This window comes from Cucurbita maxima, unplaced genomic scaffold (assembly GCF_002738345.1).
Source record: "Cucurbita maxima cultivar Rimu unplaced genomic scaffold, Cmax_1.0 Cma_Scf00003, whole genome shotgun sequence".
Classification (NCBI taxonomy): Eukaryota; Viridiplantae; Streptophyta; class Magnoliopsida; order Cucurbitales; family Cucurbitaceae; genus Cucurbita; species Cucurbita maxima.
Window position 1 is genome coordinate 5,751,692 of NW_019272019.1, and position 23,230 is coordinate 5,774,921.

General features: G+C 37.4%; 4 protein-coding genes across 9 annotated transcripts; all 4 read left to right on the forward strand.

Moving 5' to 3' along the window:
* Positions 1-2,889: 2,889 nt before the first annotated feature.
* LOC111477179 (probable serine/threonine-protein kinase SIS8) lies at positions 2,890-13,201 on the forward strand. Its single transcript, XM_023121198.1, has 15 exons — positions 2,890-3,032; positions 3,813-3,894; positions 4,944-5,949; positions 7,447-7,887; positions 8,047-8,150; positions 8,526-9,652; positions 10,233-10,273; positions 10,367-10,435; positions 11,025-11,125; positions 11,672-11,750; positions 11,824-11,922; positions 12,032-12,100; positions 12,189-12,238; positions 12,326-12,502; positions 12,580-13,201. Exons 3-15 carry the CDS (start codon positions 5,497-5,499, stop codon positions 12,680-12,682), a joined length of 2,913 nt encoding a protein of 970 aa, XP_022976966.1. The 5' UTR covers positions 2,890-3,032; positions 3,813-3,894; positions 4,944-5,496; the 3' UTR covers positions 12,683-13,201.
* A 224-nt stretch (positions 13,202-13,425) lies between these two features.
* LOC111477262 (uncharacterized protein ycf36) lies at positions 13,426-15,043 on the forward strand. 3 transcript variants are annotated; one of them, XM_023121325.1, is made up of 5 exons: positions 13,426-13,990; positions 14,127-14,155; positions 14,238-14,294; positions 14,375-14,631; positions 14,723-15,043. In XM_023121325.1, exons 1-4 carry the CDS (start codon positions 13,507-13,509, stop codon positions 14,615-14,617), a joined length of 813 nt encoding a protein of 270 aa, XP_022977093.1. In that variant the 5' UTR covers positions 13,426-13,506; the 3' UTR covers positions 14,618-14,631; positions 14,723-15,043. The 3 variants fall into 3 exon arrangements, with proteins under 3 accessions (XP_022977093.1, XP_022977092.1, XP_022977091.1); XM_023121324.1 differs by having other exon boundaries at positions 14,728-15,043; XM_023121323.1 differs by having other exon boundaries at positions 14,742-15,043.
* Positions 15,044-15,437: 394 nt separating this feature from the next.
* On the forward strand, positions 15,438-18,853 carry LOC111477266 (protein REVERSION-TO-ETHYLENE SENSITIVITY1-like). Of its 3 annotated transcripts, none has more exons than XR_002717238.1 (4): positions 15,438-15,620; positions 16,802-17,242; positions 17,493-18,495; positions 18,588-18,853. XR_002717238.1 is itself a non-coding variant. In XM_023121331.1 (3 exons), the coding sequence occupies exons 2-3, from the start codon at positions 16,934-16,936 to the stop codon at positions 17,913-17,915; spliced, it is 732 nt and encodes a 243-aa protein (XP_022977099.1). In that variant the 5' UTR covers positions 15,438-15,620; positions 16,802-16,933; the 3' UTR covers positions 17,916-18,853. The 3 variants fall into 3 exon arrangements, 1 of the variants encoding a protein (XP_022977099.1); XR_002717239.1 differs by having other exon boundaries at positions 17,493-18,292; positions 18,337-18,853; XM_023121331.1 differs by having other exon boundaries at positions 17,493-18,853.
* Positions 18,854-21,463: 2,610 nt separating this feature from the next.
* LOC111477279 (abscisic acid receptor PYL2-like) lies at positions 21,464-22,791 on the forward strand. Of its 2 annotated transcripts, none has more exons than XM_023121345.1 (2): positions 21,464-22,053; positions 22,193-22,791. In XM_023121345.1, the coding sequence occupies exons 1-2, from the start codon at positions 21,828-21,830 to the stop codon at positions 22,534-22,536; spliced, it is 570 nt and encodes a 189-aa protein (XP_022977113.1). In that variant the 5' UTR covers positions 21,464-21,827; the 3' UTR covers positions 22,537-22,791. The 2 variants fall into 2 exon arrangements, with proteins under 2 accessions (XP_022977113.1, XP_022977114.1); XM_023121346.1 differs by having other exon boundaries at positions 22,196-22,791.
* Positions 22,792-23,230: the final 439 nt, after the last annotated feature.

Here is a 23,230-nt window from a genome sequence, read left to right on the forward strand (position 1 = left end):
TTTTTTTTTTTTTTTTTTTTTTTTGGTAAACGTGAGGTCGTAATTGGCATTTACTAAAGTGGGGTGATGATGGAGACAAGGCATCAACTGCGGCCAGTGACAACAAAACGCTGCGTTTTGTGTTATCGTCATAATTTGTCTTTTAACTCTTAATTAAGAGACTTTTTATTGCCAACATTTCCTTCGTTGGTCGTACGGTCCGTTTTAATTGTCAATATTTTTTATTTTAAGGGTTAATTACATGTTTAGTGTTATTTTTAATGGCTCAAAATTTATCTATTTTTAATTTTTAAATAAGTTATTCAATTTTCAATTATGTATTAAATAACTTTATTTAAATTTTTATTGAACTTAAACTAATCCAACTAAAACATATTTTACAATTTATAAAATTCACATAAATATAAATTTAGTATTTTTCTAATAGGCCACGACATAAATATTTTTTTTTTAGTTATGCTCACTTTATCATAAAAAAATAAAATTAACCAAATAAATACTTATTTAAATATTTATGTAGTTATTTTATTTTATTGCCTAAAGTGAGCCACTGCTACTTTTGTTAATAATTAAAATATTGGACACCTACAAGTTGACTTTTGGAACATAGAATAATACTCGGACAAAAAAAATGTGCAATTTCTTTTATAAATATATTAAAAACATTAACGCGTGAGACGAGGTGACCTCGTGAATATTTGGATTTTAAGTACGACATTAAATAGATGTATTTTAATTTCACTTTTGACACGTGACATGATATCCTTGAACTGCAAACTATAAGATAAAACTAAAAAATATATATAAATGTTACGCAAGTAATCACATAATATATTTTGTCGTACACTTAAAAAATTAAGTTAGTATTAAGTTCAAATTAATGTCGAGATGAGATATAGTGTAGTTGCGTACTCTAGTAGAGCTTTTTCCTCGTTTTATGATGGGATTGACTGAGCCTTTCTACTAGAGAATAGTGGATCTCACGTCTAGATAATACGAGATCTTATATCGGCTAGGCTTTGGATTCAGGTTGATCGTTTTAATTATTATTATTATTTTTTAATTTAAGACTTTGAACATTTATTAATAATTTTAAAATTAAAAAATTCTATTCCTATTAGATTCGGCCTACTGTAGATGTTCCCAAGTGTTTGACGGTTAGGGCTACTGCTGCTGTTGATTAGGCCCCATTTATGGCCCAGCCCATATCTCAACAGGGACTACATCTACTATTGTTGTTTACCTACCCTCCTTATTATTTGTTTTTTTTTTCTCTCTAATTTTAAATTTATTCTAAAAATTATTTTTTTTAAAAAAATTATAATTACATTTTGGTTACATAGAAATTCATAATTATTTATTTCATAGTAATTACTATTTATATCACTAAAATAGTTTTTTTCAGTTTCCAAAGACTCTAAAAACTCTAATATTAAACGTATTTGTAATAGTTTAAGTCTATGTAATAGACATTGTCTGTTATAGCCTGTTATGTATTATTGTTAGTTCACACCTTTAAAACGTGTCTATCAGGGTATTAGGGAGATGTTTTAACATTCTTACAAGACTCATCTCCAATGGACATGGGAGACTCATCTTCAACTACGTAGGATCTCACAATGGGTCAAACTTTTGGGCTCTTTGACGACAAAAAAAAAAAAAAAAAAAAAAAGATCAACCGAGGACAGTTATAGCATCGGCTTTTTCGTCTCTGAAGGCCCAATTTGTTCTGTTGTTGGCTTCTGTTCTGTATATATATTTGAACCAATTGCAGGGTATTATTGGTTGTCGGTTAACTTTAGATATCCGGCGAACCTGGCGATAGCCGTGGCCTCCGTAGGGAACCGCTGCATAATGGTTGAATCTTCTGCGCAGTTGAGGTATGCTCTGTCCTCATCGCCATTTTTAGTCATTGTATTCTTTGAGTTCTTGTTTCGGATTCCTTGCCAGGCGGATTCGATCGGCTTCTTTCGAGGCGCTGACATCATGTGCCTCGAAATAATCTAACCAATGTTTAAGCCTCCCTGTGAATAGGGGATAGACAGGTTCGAGGCATGATGTTAGGATGGTTAGGGAGATTTTCGCTCTATTCGTGGGCTGATATTTACTTTCTTTTATGATGAACGTCAATTAAGGCTTACCGATCATGACTTCTTGTCGCTCCGAACAGTTTAGAAGGATGACTGTTAGGGAGATCTGTGAGTGTGTTGATTCTTCAGGAAGGCCTGCTCTGCGTGTGGTAATGAAAAAAAAAAAAAAGGATTAACACATTAGGAAGGACGAGTCTACCGGCACTTCTTGTTCTGCGTTTGTACTGTACGTCTGGGTACCGTTTATGGCGGGTAATGAAAGGATCTTCGCTTTGAGACAGTATAGTTCTATTAAATTATTGTGTGATTAATGAAATATAAATTTTGAAATGATTCTGATAATTGTCCAAACTTTTTGGGACCAACCATTTTGACCATGCTCGAGGTTATTTAGTGATTCCTTTTACAAGATTCTGATTCAACCTCAGAAATATTATATTCTTGCCTTTTGAACCACCAAAGGCCACTGGGAAGGATTTTCCTAGGAATTTCTTTAAAGGGGAACATCAGTTTGAAGAATTAAAGGAAGACCATATGAATTTTATATTCTTGCCTTTGGTGGTTCAAGTTGCTATGCCACTGGATATGCATTTGAATACTTGAATGTGAGGTTATCCCTCTTTATCTTATCCTGTTTCTAGGTGATCTTCTGCTGTTACATTGCGTATTATTTGTTTTTCTATCTTGAACATGTCTCTTAATTCATAATAGTTCCCACTGAATACCACAGCCGCTTAGTACCATCTTGACATCTCCATAGGGTTGTGATAATTTTGCTGACATCTTGACATTTTTATAGATTTTTTTGGGTGTCAGAGCTTTGCTCCCCAATACCCGGGAGCACCCGTGCTCGCCTGAAGGTCCGAATCCGGGGGAGACATGACATCGAGGGATTATGGTATTGAGTGCACTCAATGGCTTGAACTTGAGACATCTAAGCTGGTATGACCCAGAGACCCCAAGCCCTTGCCAATGGGGCCGCCCCTTAAGACCTCCTGCATTTTAATAGATAGTATAGATGGGATCATCTGAGGTTCACTGAAGCGTCAAGATTGTAATTCTAATTGCAATTTTTCATTTTCATAATCATCTTTGCGATCTCACTCCTGGTCCCCCGCTCTCTAGTTTCATTCATCTGGCTTCTAAGGTCAGAGGGACATAACTAATACCAATCCCTTGAAGAGCTTTTCCTCGAGAGAAACGTTTCATTGTGGGGAGAAAATGAAACGTATGGAACTTTACTCTCCCCGCACATGTTGAGTAAACTATCCCCAGTGCCCTCATAGCCCTTTTTCTCTTTGCTCAGTTTAAGAAAAGCATCCATGAAATGATTGAATGACAAAAATTTCAAGCTTCTGGCCTCATAGCTGCTGGCTGATTGCTGTTTAATACCAAAATTTCAGCATGAATACTGTCGGGGCGCCAGGTTTCATGCGCCATGAATGCGTGACCATTCCATTTCTAGGCACTCCCCTAGTTGTTATCCATTGGAAAGTGAAATCAAGGAGTGTCATACATTGGAAATGGAACAACTCTCTCTCTCTCTCGCTCTCTCTCTCTCTCTCTCTCTCTCTCTGTTTAATTTACTTTTATTACTCATAATTTCAAGTAAATTCTGTGTCGTTAACGGATTTACTTGGACAGATTTAGGTATGCACGTCTTCACCGGGTAAGATATCAATTGCTCCAATCCAATTATCTTAAAAGTAACTTCAATTGCAGGGTGCTCTGGAAGAAACCATCATCTGGGGCTGGCGAAAATCAGCAGCTTTTCCAACCTCGTGGCTATAAACTCCCAGTTTTGGTTGGTTACCTACTTGCTGCATTCTTTGGCTGTTCTTTTAATATTTATATCTTGCATCGGAATCTTATCTTTGGGAGGGCTAAATCAAACCACATCTCGTTCAAATATGTCTATTGTTTTTAGTGTCATGTTGGGTTAGGACAAATTATACTACACGAAATCAGGCATGGTTGGTCATACTTAAAAGTTGAAATTTGGTTCACCTACCTTTACTCACAATTCAGCTTCATCTGCAATCATTTATATCTCATCTGTTCATGATTCCCAGGCCCATCATCACCCTGCGGCTGCTACCCTATACCATTCTTATCATTCTTCATGCGATTCATGTTTAACATCTTAATTATTGACTAATTATTCATGTTTAGGATAATTAATACAAATTAAGATGGGTTTAACTTTAATTTTTTAGCCTATTATTGTTATTATTATTATTTAAACTTGTGTTCTTTTTAGTAATATTTGTGGACGCGGGAACTCCAACGTGGTAAGCTGTACTGTAAGTTTGTAACCGTTCTCCTCTTGCCCGAACACATTAATACTAATAAGAGTTAAAAGCAATGGTACGAGGTTTGGGAAATTTCAGTATTGGATAAGGACACGTAAGAAATGAGCTGGCAAATCCCTTCTAATGCCAGCTTCACGCTACTGTTTTATTCTTGAAATGACCAGCTTCATTCGCCTAAAATCAATTGCCTAATTTAACAAAAATTAATTGCAATTGCCAACCATATTTCAAAAAATTTAATGTGATTTTATCAATATAAAATACTGCATGGTCAAAACGGAGGCAAATTTTGAATTTCAAGTTAAAAGGGAGGGCTGCTTTACAAATTTTGTTAATAAAAAAAGAATCTTTTATTTTTATTTTTTATTTTTTGATTTCCTTGATTGCACATATCTAGCGAAGTTGAATATCAATTATCATATCATGTAACCTCAGATGATGCTAACTGTCCGATCCGCGTACTTTCTTAAGATTCCGGATTAATAATAATTAATAAGAAATCAAATTGACTGTTTTGCTTCAATTGTCTACTTCATTACAGCGTTAAACCCGCTTACCACTGTTTGATCGGACGGTTGAGAGGAAGCTGAAAATGGAGTTGAACCGACAGAGATGGGACCCAGTTCAACAATTTCATCAGGGTATTAATAAAGGCATGGACTTGGAAGGAATCAAGGGTCAGGACGAAGAGAGGTCAATGGAAGAACGGTGGATGTGATCGCAGAGGATCGAGATGGCGTCATTGACTTGAGAAGAAGAGGGAAAAAAGAAAAAAAAAACAAAAAGGAATGGAAGAGACGGGGAAGGGAGCGAAATGAGTTAATTGGGGGCGTGGAAGGTGTAGAATGGTATTAGCTTGAGGAAGAAAGGTAGCCATGTTAACTGAATAATCTGTGGTTTTCTGAGTTTAGATGAGCTGATGGTGGGCGTAGGTTTTATCGTATACAGGTAGAAATAGCAAAATCGAAACAGAAACTAAAGGTGGGGGGTTGGGGGAAAGAGGAAGAAAAGGCGTATTTGTGAACCTTGTGTATGAAGAGATCGATAGATCGATAGATAGATAGGGAGGGTGTTCTGTTGTGGCTTGATGATCGATGTCGAGAATGAAACATCTTCTTCGAAAGCTTCACATCGGTGGGGGATTTAATGAGCACCAGCGATTGAACGATGCTCGACCTGTGACGCGACCCAGTTCGAGCCCCAGTCCAGGCCCAAGCCCCAATAGTAATCCATCTGGTTCATCTTCTTCTGGGTCATCCTCGTCTTTGTCTATGGCGGCTTCCACTACAATGGGGAGATTGGAGGCCGTTGAATCAGTCGTTGATCAGGTGACTTCTGGGGATGTGGGCGATGGGTGCGTGGATTTCAATGCCTTGGAGGAGGAGTTTCAGGTACAATTGGCTATGGCGATTAGCGCTTCCGATCCTGATTCGAGACAGGACACTGAATCCGCTCAGATCGATGCCGCCAAGCGGATGAGTCTTGGCTGTTCGCCTTCAATCTCCGGCAGTCAAGCTCTTGCCGAATTTCTCTCGCTTCAGTATTGGGTATTTTTCCAGTTAACTTGCTTTTGAGTTTTTTGAATTTGTGCATTTTTTGTTCCCATCGTTCAACTTCTAGGTTTTGATTGTTCAATAGCGTGAATTGCAATTTCAATTATGTTTCAATTACTATACAGCTTTTGATTCTGGGGATTTCTTTCCCTCTTGGCATTGGATTTTTGAGCCATTGCTATTAGTGCTAAATTGCCATTAGATTGGCTATGTCTCAGTTTCAGTTTTAAAAAACTTTGCATATTAGGTCATCGGTTTGAATGATGAGTGGGGAATTGCTATTTTCTATCTTAGGTACTCCCCCCGTGCTTGAACTATTTTGGCGGTTACATGATCAATTACTACATCGTTGTCGTGAGTGATGTTCTGATCTTTATTTGAATATGTGGGTGATTGGGAAGTTTACTCGTTCTGTTAAGTATAGTTTATGGATCATAGCAATCACTTGGAGAATCATCGTATTCCATTTTTGGATGTAGATGTAAAACAAGAAAAAGAAAAAGAAAAAAGAATTCTTTCCTCCCCCTTTTGCAACTCGTTCCATTTCTGCTACTGGATTGGGGAATTATGGTTATGGGGATTTTTCACTTTCTCGTTTTCAAAGCGAGGGGGCCAAGTTTATCAGTTTTAGTACAGTTGTAGTTTTGCATATCTAGTTAGTTTGTTAATCTATTTGACCCTATATTTTTTTGATTTAGGCTCTGATTCTTCTTTTGGGGTTAAGTCCTTTGAATTCGGTGCTTGGTGTTCGTATCATATCAACGATCAATTTATGGTTTCGCTTGAAATGTCACCTACTTGAACCTAAGGTGTGAGATTCCACATCAGTTGGAGAGGAGAACAACACATTTCTTATAAGGGTGTGGAAACATCTCCTTGGTAGACACGTTTTAAAAACCTTGAGGGGAAGCCCGAAAGGGAAAGCCCAAAAGGAACAATATCTGCTAGCGGTGGGCTTGAGTTGTTACAAATGGTATCAGAGCTAGACATCGTGTGGTGTGCCAGCGAGGACGTTGGGTCCCCAAGAGGGTGGATTGTGAAATCCCACGTCGGTTGGAGAGGAGAAATAAAACATTCCTTCTAAGGGTGTGAAAATCTCTCCCTGGCAGATCATTTTTAAAAACTTTGAGGGGAAACCCCAAAAGGGAAAGCTCAAAGAGGATAATATTTGCTAGCGGTGGGCGTGGGCTGTTACATAAGGTTTTCTTTTGGAGTTGTGTTGACGGGGGATATTTGGTACATCTTGGATGCTGGAAAGGGGTTTGTTCTTTCATTTTCCATAAATATAAACTTTGATTATATAAGGAGTGACATCCTTCAATTATGGTTAAATGAGAATTAGTTACTAATTTTTTTATGTTTACAAATCTATATGCTCATATTTACTAGTTTGTGAATGTATTGTTAAATGCAGTGTATTATTGTTGTTATTATTGATATTATTCGTCATGGCAACAGCAGTTTTTTAAACTATTTTATCTACCAATGCAGAGCTATAATGTTGTAAATTATGATGAAAAAGTGATGGATGGATTTTACGACTTATATGGCATTACTACAAATTCTAGCACCCGAGGAAAGATGCCACTGTTAGTCGATCTTAAAGAAATATGCGTGACAAGTGATATTGATTATGAAGTGATTTTGGTTAACCGCTTGCTTGATTCCGAGCTTCAACGTTTGGAAAGACAAGCATATAACATATTCATGGAATGCAGAGTTTCTGAGTATGGCTTCATTTTAAGTGGACTGGTTCAAAAGATCGCTGATCTAGTCGTGGCTAGAATGGGTGGTCCTGTTGGTGATGCTGAAGAAATGTTGAGAAGGTGGACCCTCAGGAGTTATGAAATGCGTAGTTCTCTAAACACTATTATTCTACCACTCGGACGTCTTGATATTGGACTTGCACGTCATCGAGCTTTGCTTTTCAAGGTTGCAAACTCTCCATTTTATGCCTTTTACCATTAGTTTCTTGAGGCTGGTGCTATCTGCTTTAATAATCACGGCCATGTGAATTCTTAGGCTTTTCAAACTTTGCCTTTTACCTTTAGTTTTTGGTTGAAGTTTCTTACTAAATAATTTTGGTATTAGGTACTAGCTGATAGGATAAATCTTCCATGCATACTTGTCAAAGGAAGCTACTACACAGGTACCGATGACGGAGCTGTGAACATGATCAAAATTGATAATGGAAGGTAATTATAGATGATTGAATCTCCTTATTGTCTAGTATACAATATTTTCTCGATTCGCAGCTGTTCACATCTTGTTCCATTTTGTTGATTTAAGTCTATTGGTTCGTTCTAGGTCGTAGTAGAAATACTCCTCTGAGATAGTGTTGGTAACCGACTCATTTGGGTTGTCTACGCATATCTGATGCACCTAAATAAGCCTCTCTTCTAGTTCTAGGTTTTCTGCAAACTAATGTACCATGCTCTTCATTTCATGTTTGTTCATGAAAAAAGTAATGAAGTGCTTGCCCGATCTTTTATATTCATACCAATTTAAGTGAATACTTATAGAATTACACGGAGCTCTAATATTTACATATGATTTATTTTATGACGCAGTGAATATATTATTGATCTTATGGGTGCTCCAGGCACGCTAATTCCCTCAGAGGCACCCAGCTGTCAATTTTCGAATTATAGCTTTGATAGGAGGCCTGCAGATGTTATAGAAATTCCTGAAGATACGACAGTGTTACAAAATCAAGGATCTGAAGCGGTGTTGATGGCATCTACTCAAGATGAAGTAGCAAATATTTGCAACTTAATATCCAAAGAAGCTTCAGATTTAGATGCTCAATCAAAAGAAAACATTAGGAGCTTCATTGAAGAAATTCAAGCTGGGAGTTCTGACTATGATTTTGGGAAGCTTCTAGAATTAGAAAGCAGCGCGTGTGAAAATTCATCAGGTGCATGTGATCAGTCCGCATCTGCACAAAAGAAGAAAGTGAAAAAAGTGTCGAAGTATGTCATAAATGCTGCAAAGAACCCAGAGTTCGCTCAGAAATTGCATGCTGTCTTGTTAGAAAGTGGTGCATCACCTCCTGCAGATTTGTTTTCAGATATGGACTCCCAGGGTAATGGTGAAAGCAAAGCAACTTTCCAAATGTATCCAATCGATGGAAAAGGCGTAGACGTTGGGCTTCAGTGCCACCCTTATATTTTAGCAAGCCACAGACAGTCTTCTGCTACTTCTACTGAATCAGAGTTTTTGAACAATGTTGTCCATGGAAATAAGCAGAAAGTGTCTGCTGAGGGATCATCTGAAGAACAAACACCCGAGGCAAATGCAAACAAGCACAGCATATTTTGGCCCCACAATATGGAAAACAACAGATTTGTGTTCGTCAATGTTAATGGAGAAACAGGCAAATTGGCTGATGTTAATGGAACTTTTCATCGTGAGCACGTGGATGGTGTTTCGTTGGCATCTGATGCTGACTCTGATAAAAGACAATTAGGAAGTGTCTTCGTGAGTGAAGAAAGAGGATTTTTGAAAGATAAGAGCGGTGGAACTCTTCAGTGCTTCGATTTGCGTGAAAATCTGCATGAAAATTTGTTAGAAATTGATAATGGTAACCAGCGTGCTAGTGATGTCCGCAGTGAGACAATTGACCCAATATTAGGTGAGGTTGCAGAATGGGAAATCCCTTGGGAGGATCTTCACATTGGTGAACGTATTGGTATTGGTAAGCCACATCTAGTCTCAATGAATTATCATTTTGGTTCTGTCTTTATCAGTTGGGTCCAATCAAATTTTAGGTGAATATGAAACTGTAGATTTAATTATCACTGATAACGTTCATATCTGACACAGTTTGTTTGGGAAACCACTTTAAAATGAGTTACTGTTTGTTTCAAGATTATTTTCAAACATTGATCAGATAACCTGTATAGGTTAATGTGATTTCCCATTGACTTTAGAACCAATACGGACAGAAGACACAGTGTTCGACATGTGTCTAACAAGTGTCGGAGCATCCAAGTGTTTGACACGAGTTAGTCTTGACACGCTAGTCAAACTAAAGTATCTGTCCTTTTTAGGTAAAAATAGGACACTCACTGACTCACTAAAGAAAAAAAATGATGCTGTTAGAATAACAGCTATCCAAATATATTTTCACATTATTGTTTTAAAGAACAGAAAATTATTCTGAAAACAGTTTTCAGAACAAATCCTTGGGTTGTCTTAATGGTATAAAGGTGGAGATTGCTGTTCCATATATTTTTGAAATGAAGAATAATTTAATGGCCTTCCTCTTATACCAGGCTCATATGGCGAGGTTTATCGAGCAGATTGGAATGGCACTGTAAGTTTCAACAGATAAGCGTGTGCATTGCTTCGAGTTTTTTTTTTTTTTTTGTCAGAGTTGGAGTTTTAATTTAGCTATTTTAAATTGCAGGAAGTTGCTGTGAAGAAGTTCTTGGACCAAGATTTGTCTGGTGCTGCTTTAGTTCAATTAAAATGTGAAGTAAGTTACGACTTGCAACTTTTAGGTTATTGGTTGGAAAATTTAAGCTGGTTTTATCTGCATTGTTCGTAAAGTAAATGTAAGTACAGGGTTTTAAAAAAAAAACCCAATTAGTTAGCATTTTTAAGATCCAAATGCTCTTGTTTGGAACTGGAAAATGAACAAATAGGGGAAATTTGGGAAGCATAGTGGAAAAAATAGAGAATTGTAGCTAACATTTAAAAGTGGTTATGAAAGCACAGGCAGAGATGGTGAAGACAGGAAACTTTGCTTTGAAGGTTCAGAATTGGGTCTGGAAGATCTGGTTGCTCTGGTTGCTCAATGAATTTTTGTTTCCATCATCTCTGTCAAATAATTTTGATTCAATCATCTATCAACTTATATCTTAAGAGTAGATGATTACTATCCAAGTGTTACAGACTCGTGCATGTTTAAAATTTCTACATATTTACAAATATTTTTCATTGAGCTTATTTCTGCAGTATGCTATATTTTTCATTGAACTTTGTGAGATTTGTTAATCGATAACAATCTCTTTAAACTTTAAAGGCTTTCCTTGATACCGTTAAGCTCCTGCTTCTTAATGCAGGTTGAAATCATGTTAAGACTGAGGCATCCTAATGTCGTCCTTTTCATGGGAGCAGTCACTCGCCCTCCACATTTCTCTATCCTTACAGAGTTTCTACCCAGGTTGATTATGTTGCTTCTTTATTTTTCTTCTTTAACATTATTTCAGCTTAACGATTACGTCGTTCCATGTTCTGAAGATAAATGCTGCAATGTAATTTAATTTCCGTCATGATTTTTATATAAGATTTACTTCAAGCTGCTGTGGGTCAATGTTACGTTGAGGTATCATGCTTATTCTCAATGTCACCAAAAGGATTTAAATGTCGTACTGTTAATGTTAATGCAAATATCATGTCGGGTCGCATTATCAGTATTGGGTTTCATGAAATAGCACGAACTTTCTGAAAAATCTACATAAATATTCTTCCTGTATTCTGTTCTGTTACTGAAAACTGAAAAGGTATCTTCATGAGTTTGAAGAAGCACTTAGTTTTTTCCCTTGAGAAGTGATTATGGATAAGTGCTTTTACAAGCTACTTCGAACACTCGTTTTAGATATCTCTGTGGACGAGTTATGTCCTTGTCGAGAAGCCTTGTTAGCATGAGAAAATTAAACTATATTCATCATCTCCTAATCCTTTGTCTATGTACCGACAAACAATGCAGGGGAAGTTTGTATAGGTTACTGCATCGTCCCAACTCTCAATTCGATGAAAGGAGACGATTGAAAATGGCTCTTGATGTGGTAAGGAAAGTCCTTCCCCCACAAAATATGGTTTGCTCCTTTTCTTTTGATATATCTTTATTTTTCTTTCCAGGCCAAAGGAATGAACTACTTGCACACAAGTCATCCGACCATTGTCCATAGAGATCTAAAATCTCCCAATCTGCTTGTTGATAAAAACTGGGTTGTCAAGGTAACATGAAATGAAACTATTTTGTGCATACAATTTCCTTTCTTGATTTTGTATGTTCTAAGTAAGGGAGATTGATCTTTTCTAATATCTAACCTTTGTGGCTTCAAAGGTTTGTGATTTCGGTTTGTCGCGTGTCAAGCAGAACACATTTCTGTCTTCAAAGTCAACTGCTGGAACGGTAATAACCTTGATAGTTAGCTTGATAACTAGCACATCCGGGACTTCCATAGCAATCGATAATGCTAATTGTTTCTACTTAATTGTAGCCTGAATGGATGGCGCCAGAAGTTCTAAGGAATGAACCAGCCAACGAGAAGTAAGTTTCGACAAGGCATTGAACTGACCCTACGCATCTTTAGCTACAATTTGACTCGATACTGACAGTGTCTTGTATGGCATACAGGTGCGATGTGTACAGTTTTGGTGTGATACTGTGGGAGTTGACGACATGCTGCATACCATGGAAAGGTTTGAACCCAATGCAGGTTGTAGGAGCTGTTGGATTCCAGAATAGGCGACTGGAGGTTCCAGAAAATGTTGATCCTGCAGTTGCACAGATCATTTGCGATTGTTGGCAAACGTAAGTTTCAAACTTTATCAATACCCATATTTCTCGTTTAGTTTCATCTATATCTTGACGTTTCACTCTTTTCACAGGAACTCGCAATTGAGGCCGTCGTTCTCTCAGCTTATTACTCGACTGCGATGCCTTCAACGGCTTGTTCAAGAAACAAACTCCGGGAATCAAATGTCGGAGTGAACAGAAAAGATTCACTTGCATTTAAATCGATGAAGTTGTTCGATGGCTCAAAGAGTCAGGGCAACCGATGTCGGTTCTTTTTTCGGTTCTCGTATTTTTAGTGAAGTTGTTTGAAAACACTACAAACTGGATAGGGAAGTGCTAGTTCATTCAAAGTGGGGGCTTAGCACAAACCTATTTAGGAATGGAAATGGCAAATCCTTCAAAACAACAGGTAGCTGCATTAGTTAAAAGTGCAGTGGAGGGATTTACCATTTTTATATATTGTAGTTCTTCATGTGTAGTAGGATGTATTAAATTCACATGTAAGAAAATTCCCAGATGAATGGGAAAAAAGAGAAAAAAAGGAAAAAAGGAAAAAAGAAAAATAATAACTACCATGCTCAAGCTGTGTGTGTCTAGCTGCGGAGGCCTTTGGGGAAATTGTAAACATTTGGTCTCTGCAGATTACTGTGTAAAAGAAATTTAACCCTCCGAACCCTCACAAAAATGAAAAGCAAAGAGAAAGATTCATATGAAGTTTTTTGTGTTCTTTTATTTTGTTCTTTCTTTTTCTAGCAAAAATGAAGAACATGGCTAACATTGTAGCTGTTTACATGCTGTTTGTGCAATAAACTCTTCTGTTTTTGTCATTTTTGCATCAAAATATTTAGATGTAGAAATTTAAACATGAATTTCAAATGGCAAGATCAGTAGATGTGAACCACTCAATCTATCATGTATTTCCATTCCAAAAATCTAATTTGGATAGAGAGTTTGGGCACCAGAAACATAGCATAAATCGTTGCCCGGTAGTCGGGAACCAAATACCTGTGACCTGAGTCATGTATATACTCCCGGGAAAACCATCGCCGGCGACTTTCTTTCCGTCCGCAACGAACCCCAGACCACTAATTTCACCGTTCAAAAACCCAAGACCATTCCACCTCCGAAATTCCCCTTCCAGAATATCCCTCTCCTTCTCTTTCCGAAAAGGAAACAACATGCCATCGGATACCGGCTGCCCTGTTCCGCCGGAGCAGCTGCCGATTAACGAATATCAGACTCTCTCCACCTCTTTCCCCTTCTCCTGGGCTGTCGGAGATATAGTTGAATACTGTTCTCGATTGGTCGCCACCGGTGCTTCCTTTGCGTTCTTCATCGGACTGCCGGTTGCTTGGTTCGGCACCGTGGGGGTCGAATCGGATCTGTTGAGTCGATCACTTTGCGCTGTTTCAAGTGGAATATTATTCGTTACGATCGCGGTTGTCAGGATGTATCTCGGTTGGGCTTACGTCGGTAACCGTCTACTCAGTGCGACTGTAGAATGTAAACTCTCATTTCTGTGTTTCTTACTTTTAGCCCTAGAATCGCAGTTCTTCGTTCAAAGATAGTACTGGATTCTTTTCTTTCCATGTCAAGTGAAAAAAATTTCATCATCGTTCTGAAATTTTCCTTTATACAGACGAAGAGACCGGATGGTACGACGGCCAGGTACACTCAGACAGTTCTTCTTCCTTTGCTCATAGGATCAAGGTTCCATTTCATCTCTGAAATTAAGAGCTCATGTTTGCAGATTTGGGTAAAAACCGCCGAAGTTTTAGCCCGCGATCGCCTCCTCGGTTCCTACACTGTAAGCAACCGATCTCGATCCTAATTTCGACTTCCTCTCCATAAATCCAAGTTTCAGTTGCAATTTAGAAATCTTCTCAGGTGAAGCCGGTGCTCAGTAGGCTAAAATACACTCTCGTTAGCCTTGCGGCATCTCTGTTTGTGTCCATTATTGTGCTCATCAACATTGATGGAGGCCAATTGCTGGGGCCTTTCTTCACCGGAAAATATGCAGCAGATGACGGCAGCAGCAGGGTCATTCCCGGCGTTTATAGCGACGAATCCGCCAGATCTTTCGAGCCTGATGCGTTCTGTGGGCCTGGCGAAGATGATCTTCCTCGATGACATTCACTTTGCTGGTAACTGTTTGATTAATATTTTTTTTCTTAAATAATAATTTTTTAAAATTATCTATTTTCTCCGTTTCCTACGTTTCTAATTCCATGAGAGAGTACATTGAAACTGGCAGGCTTAATTTGTAAAGGAGAAGCCCAAATCACATAATGAGCCCAGCCCAAATCATAGCATGAGCCCAGCCCAGTTAGCCACCTCATCAGATTCTACAGACAGCTCAGATGCCCCTCAATATTTGTTGCTTAATAGTTAACCAATAAGAAGCTGACACCTGTATTGCGTTCAATTATTTTTACTTTAATTATATTCTCTTTTTTTTTTTCTGGATAAGATATATAATTTATTACTTTTTTGTTGTCGAATTTTCCGTAAATCCTGTTTACAAATTTTGCAATCAACGACTTTATTTTTTTTGACTGTTCACTCTCCCCAATGTAATATTTCGATTTTCCACACACTTTAGGCATAGTCCAATATTGTGGCTGAATCATCGTCATTTACATGTGACCATAATTGTTGACGTTAAAAAAGTTATTTTTTATTTTTTTTATCTAGAATCTTCTTTTATTATTATTTTTTAAAAAATTATGTACGCACCATTCAGCTAAAAATTCGAATTTTTGTTGTGTTAAACATATTAAAAACCTATATACTAAAAAAAAAAAAGAAATAAAAATTATTTTTTAAAAAATGTGGAAGCGAATAATTTTATATGTGTTCAGAGGGCTCCACGTGGAAATATCCGGGTTGGGTTCATGCATCTGCTTCTTCAACCGCCATTCTCTTTCTGGCTGGGCAAAGTGAATAATTATAATTTTTTTTTTTTTTTTTTTTTTTTTTGTCGGGAGTCCGAATAAATGGTACCGGTCGTGGCGGGCTTCAATTCTCAGCGATGAACGATCCGGCCATTTTCACTAACAACCATTTCGTCTTCTTGCTCTGGTTCGTTCCCCTGTTTTTCTCACTCTCAAGCTTTCTTCACTGACCATTACAGGTGAGTTTCGGGCTTCATTTCTTCGCTCTGCACTCCTTCCTTTGAAATTTGTTTTGTTTGCTTCATTTCTTCTTCTTCTCAATGTATTGTGTTCTAATAAACTCAAATCATAAGGACTGGCGGCGGTAGTCGTAGAGGAGTCCTGAGAAATGGAGTTTCTTGTCCTTCTAGTTTCAGTAGCTTTTCATTTTTCTGCGAGTTCTATTTGCTGCGCTGAATTACCTTTTTATATATATAACAAAAAAGACGGAGTTGATTACGTGTTTTTTGGGATTTTTTTAGGCCCTAAAATTATGTAGTCTCCCTCCGATTTTAATTCGTGGATTGTAATCTCTGCTTTAGAATGCTGAGTAGTGCTTAAGAAAAATCTTCGATCCAGGGGCATGAGAAGATGCGGATGGGAGGAATTTAATTGTGAAGAATATCTATCCACATTTATTCGTTGTGGCTTAAGATCAAAGTCGATAATTGATAAATCTTTCGTTGTTGACCGATTTTGAAAATAGGCTTTCGACTGAATAAATATACGACGAACTATCGTTAGATCCTGAAGCATTATGTATGTTTAATAGATGGGGAAGATTTATAGTTGTATCATAGGATTGGGCCACGCGGGTTTTTCCGTCGATCAGTGGGGTGAGCTCATTGTGGAAGGAAATATCAAGAAAGAGTACGAACTGTACCCTGATCGATGCACGAATCCAAAAAATGGAGGATGATAACGTTTGAGTGATCATTAATATTAAAATGAAGTTAGCTTGGGTTAGAAAATAAAAAATAATGTGGATCTTTAACCAGTTGGCGATTGATACAGGATAATTTCATCTTAGATTCTTGACCTGATCAATTTTTTTTTTGTGAAATGTCAAGTATTTATCAGCCACAGAACCTTAAACTGAAAATATTTGTAACATAAAATTTCTTGGTCATCTAGTTGTTTTGTGCAGTTTTTCTTTTCATACGGGTGCAGTTTTTTAAACGAAGAAGAGACATAATGGAAGGTTGATGACGGTTACATGGTTTATTGAATTTCGATTAGAACTTGAAATGGTTTATGTCTGCCATAATCTGAACTGACAATTGATCATTGTAATGATCTTGAATAATGAACTTTGATTTGTTCTTGCCTTTTAATCCTGTTGTTTGTTCATCCTTTTGAGAAAGTTTTGGTGTTGCAACAGATTACTACTCTGAACCCTGCATCCATGATGATGAAGGGATTGCAGATTTGGTTGTTTTCTTTAGCTGCAAGCAAATTCAGTTTCTCTCAGTGTGTGGCTTGATGCATCTGTTCCAATTATTAACAAAGCTATATGGTACCCGGAAGGTATTCTAAAATGAAGCCACAAGCAGTTTATGATATTGAACTCGTCAGTTCTACGCAGAGCATAAAACATGAATTTTGGCCTCTAGATGCAATCGATCCGGACCAAGCGAAGTTCCCATGCTGTTTGGTTTGGACTCCTCTTCCAGTTGTCTCTTGGTTGGCACCTTTCATTGGCCATGTTGGGATTTGCAGGGAGGATGGAGCTACTCTAGATTTCGCAGGATCAAATTTTGTGAATACCAATGATTTTGCATTTGGTTCTGTTGCGAGGTACCATCAACTCGACCGAGAAAAAGTAAGTCAATAGCAATCAGTTCACATAAATATTTCGTGAAATTAGCGCCCTGTTTCCTATGTGAATACGTACTGCTTTTTACTGGAACTATCTACGTTTTCTTTGTTAGCTATCTCTCCCCTGGGTGCAATGCCATCTTGTTTCAAGGATGGCTATCATAGTCTCTCTTACAAGTTCTTTTCTCTGTAAACAGTGTAAAATTTAATGATGGATCATTAACATCGTATTGAAACCTTGTTTTTTTTTGCAGTGTTGCTTCCCGACAAGCTTAGCTGCGCATAAATGTAACCAGGGCTACAAGCATTCACAATATGGAACTGCCATTACCTGGGACGATGGCCTACAATCAAGTACACGGTATTTCGAGCATAAATCGTACAACCTTTTTACATGCAACTCCCACTCTTTTGTTGCCAATTGTCTGAACCGTCTTTGTTATAATGGATCGATGAGTTGGAACATGATAAATGTAGCAGCTCTAATTCTGTTCAAGGGACATTGGGTTAATGGCATGTCAATTGTAAGATCATTCCTTCCCTTTATTCTGGTGGGCTGCCTGGGCATTGCCATGGTTGGATGGCCCTTCTTGATTGGACTGCCATCTCTTTTTCTCCTTTTGGTTGGTTGGTTTGTTATGGGTACTTATTGTATAAAAAGCCTGTTGGAATTCTAGATTTGGTTGAACATTTGTAGTTGAGAATCACCGAGTGATGGTTCTCCATCCATTGAGAGAGAATGTTTGCTCATATTTGTTGAACTTTGAACTTATAGCAACATAGAGTTTTATATAACGTGTAGAAACATACTATTTTGGTTCATTTGAAAGCTTCAGCATTGTATTTGTTTAAATATTAAGATCTGTTTTTTGAATTTAAAATTTTATAATGCTTGGTTTTATTATAATGTTCTCTTTTGATTATAATGTACTATTTTGGTTCATGTGTGTCCATTGTTATTTGATGACTCCTCAGACCGATTGCACATCCCAATCTCAAATAGAAAATTCCAAATTTAAAATCCTTTATCCAAAATGGACCGAATCCATACTAGGTTCGGTCAAATCCTTTATCCGAAATGGACCGAATCCAAACTAGGTTCGGTCAACTCCCTGTTATCAAACATGGCCACAATCGAGCTCTAATCGACCCAGACTGTTTACTTGTTCATCTCTTTCCTGCTTTGTTTGCGATCTCGATCATGCAATGTTCAGGATTCATGAAATCCCTTTTGGTTTTTGCTGTTAAAGACGCCGGGTATGCTTTTATTTTCAGTTCTTCTAATCAGCCTATTTAAGTCTCTTGGAGTATTGTTTATTAACAGATGATTTTTAAATTCCATTTTTCAGGTGGTTACATGAAATCTAGCGCTGAAGTGATTGCTGATTTAATCGAAAATCTCTGGAAGCAAAGATTTGATCAAATACAGAAAGCTTTCCAGGCAGAATGAAGTCACCAAGTGAGCTACTTTGTTTTCCTGTTATATTAAATCAGTAGCATGAGCCATTTGGCACGACTTTTCTGTAATAACTTTGTCTTCTATGAATATGAACAAAGTTGGAGCGGAATTGTGTAAAAAACTTAAGCCATGAAACAGATGCATTATTGTGGCTTATACTTAACGTAACCAAAAGAATTGAGTACAAGAGGAAAGGGAAGGATACAGAACCCACAATCATATGGTAGTTCTATCAAATAAAAGATCTATATCCACTCACACTTTCATTATGATTTCCACGGTAGAGTTGAAAAGAAATTCAGAGACAGCCTCTTCTGAGCTACCCCAATTAACATTCTGAATCCTTAGCATACTTGGACAATCGTCTTCTTCAATCACTCAATGATACAAGAGCGACAATCCTTGGCATACTTTTTCTTAATACTTTCATGTACACTTCAAGTGACTGTTGGAGGTGATTTTTCTTTTTTTATACATATTGCTGTTCTTCAGATTATTTGGATGCGAGTGAAAATATTTTTCTTGACCCTAATAAATATGTTTAGTCGAATATAATCTTACTTATGTTGATGACGTCTAATTTCTTATGATGTGCATTTGAATGATCTCTAGTTAGTATTTAGATGAATGGTAGATTTCATAACATTGAGCCTATGACAACCTATGCGTTGATCTTGTGATACAAAGGTAGGTAGAAAAAAAAAACGTGAAGAAACTTTGAGAAAATGAGTTTGAACTCGAGCTACCTGTCTCTAAGTAGATATATTTTTAAAAAATAAAGCTGTAGATGGAGATTAGATCTTTGAAAAATATGTAATAAAGAATTATCTAGTTAGATGAGTTGATATATTAATGGAGCCGTGAGGCAGATATCCTTTAAAAAGCATGAAAAGAAATTGTTGTAGGAAATCAGTGTGCTAGAGGTTGAGGCTGAGGCTGAATATAATAATGAGGTAAAGGGTAGGATGGGTGAAATCCAAGGCAAGTCCTAGAGGGATGAGTGAGGACAAAACCAGCATTGAGTTTGATTGGAGGCAGAGAAAGGCAGGCATTATAAGCCCGAGATTGATGTCTCTCTCACCCCCAATGGCTTATGTAAGCACAGACACCAACACCAACACCATCACTTTAGTCCTTCCTCCAATGCCTCTTCTCAACCCCCACCACCTCTAACTCTTTTCTTCACTCTTGGGTTTCCTCCAGACTGTCCCTTGACCCCACTTTCCCATTTCTCTATCTAAAATAATAATAATAATAATAATAATAATCCCCAGCGCACAAATCTTAACAACAATTGTAATCAAGCCTAGATGAGAATGAGATGTGTTAGAATAAGAAACCAAGTTTTTTTCTTGTAGAACTGTTTGGTCAAAGTCAAACAAGCTCCAGCTGTGTTTGAGATATACATGGAATAAAGGGAAAAAAAAAAAAAAAAAGCAGGCTAAACTAGAAATTTCTAGATTGCAGACCACGTTTAAAGCTGTCTCTCTTCACTTCTTTTTCTCAAACTCTGCATTGATACAAGAAACCAAGTACTGGATGGAAGATAGCCCTCTACCACCTCAAACATTCAACTTTATTAATACTCAGGAATAACGACTCTTTACGGTAGGAGGATATTGTCCACTTTTAGCATAAACTCTCGTAGTTTTGCTTTAAACTTTCCCAAAATGCCTCATACCTGGAGATGTATTCCTTGCTTATAAATCCATAATCATTCCCTCTCAACAATCTTTGACATATATCAACCCTTTTAAATCTCATATTGTATTTTTATTCCTTCTTGTTTATTTTCTGAGTTTAAAGTGTGAGGAATCCTGCAAAGAGGAGTTAAGATCACGTAGGAGTTTGTTATACATTTCACATGATCCACGAATCTCCAACTTTGCCTTTCCAACGTTTACCACAGCTCCTTTTACATTTTAGCCCTCTCTCTCTCTCTTCTCTCTCTCATGATTTATGAATTAAGCAATTTGAGTCTGAAAAGTCTGAATCCTTACAGCTGTGTTTGAATTGTGTATCACAATAGGTTTTGTAAAGTATAATCTTTATTTGTAAGTTTGTGAGATTAGCAAGTAAATTTTGCTTCCATTTCATTATTCGAGACTGTATAGAAAGTCTTATTTTTGATCCAGATGTCCTTGGGGCATTGAAAATTGGGAACTTTTATGAGGCAGAGCATTTATAATTTGCAGAAAGTTGTGAGCTTTTTGATCCCTCACATGACAGCTAGCTAGATAGATGTGTGCAGCAAATTTGAAGAAGGTATGAACATTTGATGGATAAATAACAAATGGTTAGGTTGGTCAAAACCCAAAGTGAGTTTTGTTGCTGCTGCTACCACTGCTGCTTCTGCTGCTACCACCTCGGTAAGACCCAAATTTAAATGACTCTTAGTCTTGTCTTCTTCTCATTAAAAAAATACAAAATAGCCTCTCTAAGCAGCCTCCTTTTTGCTATTGACATGAACCTTCCTCGTATACTTATTGTATGTCGGGTTCGTTGAATCAGTATCAGATGCCAACACTTATCAAAATTTAATCATTTATAATTCATGGATTAGAACACTATTAGCACAACTATATGCATTAATATATCTATAACTTCCATGATTCTGTTATAGCATTATATCTCTCAAGTTATTGACTTATTCTACTATAGGGTGAGATCCCACGTCGGTTGAGAAAGAGAACGAAGCATTATTTATAAGAGTGTAGAAACTTCCTCCTAGCAGACACATTCTAAAAACCTTGAGGGGAAGCTTGAAAGGTTAGCAGTGGGCTTGAGCGGTTGGGACAATATCTGCCAGTAGTATGTAGGACAATATCTGCTAGCGGTGGGTTTAGGTTGTTATAGTGAGTGTGGTCTCGTGAAAAGAAATTTGTTTTTTTTATTTAATAAACTGGAATATACAATAATGGGAAATCCCAAGGGCATGGTTGTCCAAAAGAAAGTGGGGGTCCCTCGTGCATCTACTGCTACATCTTTCCTGTCCTGGTTTTGCACATAATATATATAGAGATCAGTTCGTCAGCAAAGGCTCAAAGCTTTGTCTAAGATTCCCCCAAGTTGCAGTGTGTTCATTGAAAGATTAGAATTAGAATAGATGTAAAATTCTTGTGGTGTTGTAATGGCCGCCAAGAAAACGTCACCATTGACGGGATTAGAGGCAGAGGAATACCAAGAACTTGAAGGCCTCATTGAAAATTACCACAAATTTGAAGCTTTTCCCAACACTACCACTTCTCTCATCACCCAACGCATCGATGCCCCTCTCGACGCCGTCTGGCCCTTCGTCCGCAGCTTCGACAATCCCCAGAAGTATAAGCATTTCATCAAAAGCTGCAAAATGTCAGGTCAGCGTTTAAAGATGGTCTCATTATTCTTTGTTGACCCAAATCATGCATAATTTACATAAATGGTGATTTTTTAGTATTTCAAAACTAATTTAACGTTCAAAACATGTTTTTTTGGTTGTGTATGTGCTTTGAATAGCAGGTGATGGCGGCGTTGGCAGCATCAGAGAGGTGACTGTTGTCTCCGGCCTCCCGGCATCAACGAGCACAGAAAGGCTAGAGATTTTGGACGACGAGAAGCATATTTTGAGCTTCAAGGTCGTCGGAGGAGAGCACCGGCTAAACAATTACCGATCAGTGACGTCAGTGAACGAGTTCAACAAAGACGGCAAAGTTTACACCATCGTTTTAGAGTCTTATATCGTCGACATACCGGAAGGGAACACCGGCGAGGACACGAAAATGTTTGTGGACACTGTCATCAAGTTGAATCTTCAAAAACTTGCTGGGGTTGTCATGGCCTCTCTGCATGAACACAATTAGGGGTGGCGACGGCGGATCTCCGCCGGCGGAGGATGGGATGGGACGTTTTTTTCATTTATTTTTAAATGTTCGTATGATGATTATTGGTGGGTCGGAATGTTTTTGCAGGTTGAATTTGAATTTTCGCTTGTTCTAATTCATTCGGTTGGTGCGGATAATGGATTGGTTGGGAGAAGAAATTACCTGATTCATATTATATATATATATATATATATATATATTGGAAAAATATTGTCTTGATTGATGTTTTATCAATAAAAGCATTATGGGTTTTTTTAATCTCTTCTTTACTTGGAAACTAAAAAATTATATAATTATATAATTACGAAGATTTAGAATAGCGTATTAAATTAAAGCAAAACCTGGTTGGAACAAATTTATATATCAAGGCAAAAGCAATCTACTAAAGTGCTCTTCACATGCAATTGCGTGATTTGATGATCATCACAAGTTTGATTATTGGATTATTTGCTTCTCAAGGAAAATGATTATTTTGTTCTTATCATAAGCTTGTGTCACTTGAAACCCTCCATAGTTGACCTTTTCATTTAATTATTTGGACTTTGATTCCTACATTTATTTGCATTTTGAAAACACTTTTGAAAGAAAAATCACTTTTAAATCGGTTTTTCTAATATTTTGAAGAAACACTTTTCTAGAGATGGATGGAAGTTTGGAGTTTCGATGAGAGAGA

Excerpts from the sequence above, each read along its gene's own strand:
- LOC111477179 (XM_023121198.1), top strand. The coding sequence starts at position 5,497 with ATGTCGAGAATGAAACATCTTCTTCGAAAGCTTCACATCGGTGGGGGA. Across the intron at positions 5,950-7,446 it reads TTCTCTCGCTTCAGTATTGG|AGCTATAATGTTGTAAATTA; the intron begins GTATTTTTCCAG and ends CTACCAATGCAG. Across the intron at positions 11,923-12,031 it reads ATAAAAACTGGGTTGTCAAG|GTTTGTGATTTCGGTTTGTC; the intron begins GTAACATGAAAT and ends GTGGCTTCAAAG.
- LOC111477266 (XM_023121331.1), top strand. The coding sequence starts at position 16,934 with ATGGTACCCGGAAGGTATTCTAAAATGAAGCCACAAGCAGTTTATGAT. Across the intron at positions 17,243-17,492 it reads ATCAACTCGACCGAGAAAAA|TGTTGCTTCCCGACAAGCTT; the intron begins GTAAGTCAATAG and ends TTTTTTTTGCAG.
- LOC111477262 (XM_023121325.1), top strand. The coding sequence starts at position 13,507 with ATGTATATACTCCCGGGAAAACCATCGCCGGCGACTTTCTTTCCGTCC. Across the intron at positions 13,991-14,126 it reads ACTCAGTGCGACTGTAGAAT|ACGAAGAGACCGGATGGTAC; the intron begins GTAAACTCTCAT and ends TCCTTTATACAG. Across the intron at positions 14,156-14,237 it reads CCGGATGGTACGACGGCCAG|ATTTGGGTAAAAACCGCCGA; the intron begins GTACACTCAGAC and ends TCATGTTTGCAG.
- LOC111477279 (XM_023121345.1), top strand. The coding sequence starts at position 21,828 with ATGGCCGCCAAGAAAACGTCACCATTGACGGGATTAGAGGCAGAGGAA. Across the intron at positions 22,054-22,192 it reads CAAAAGCTGCAAAATGTCAG|CAGGTGATGGCGGCGTTGGC; the intron begins GTCAGCGTTTAA and ends TGCTTTGAATAG.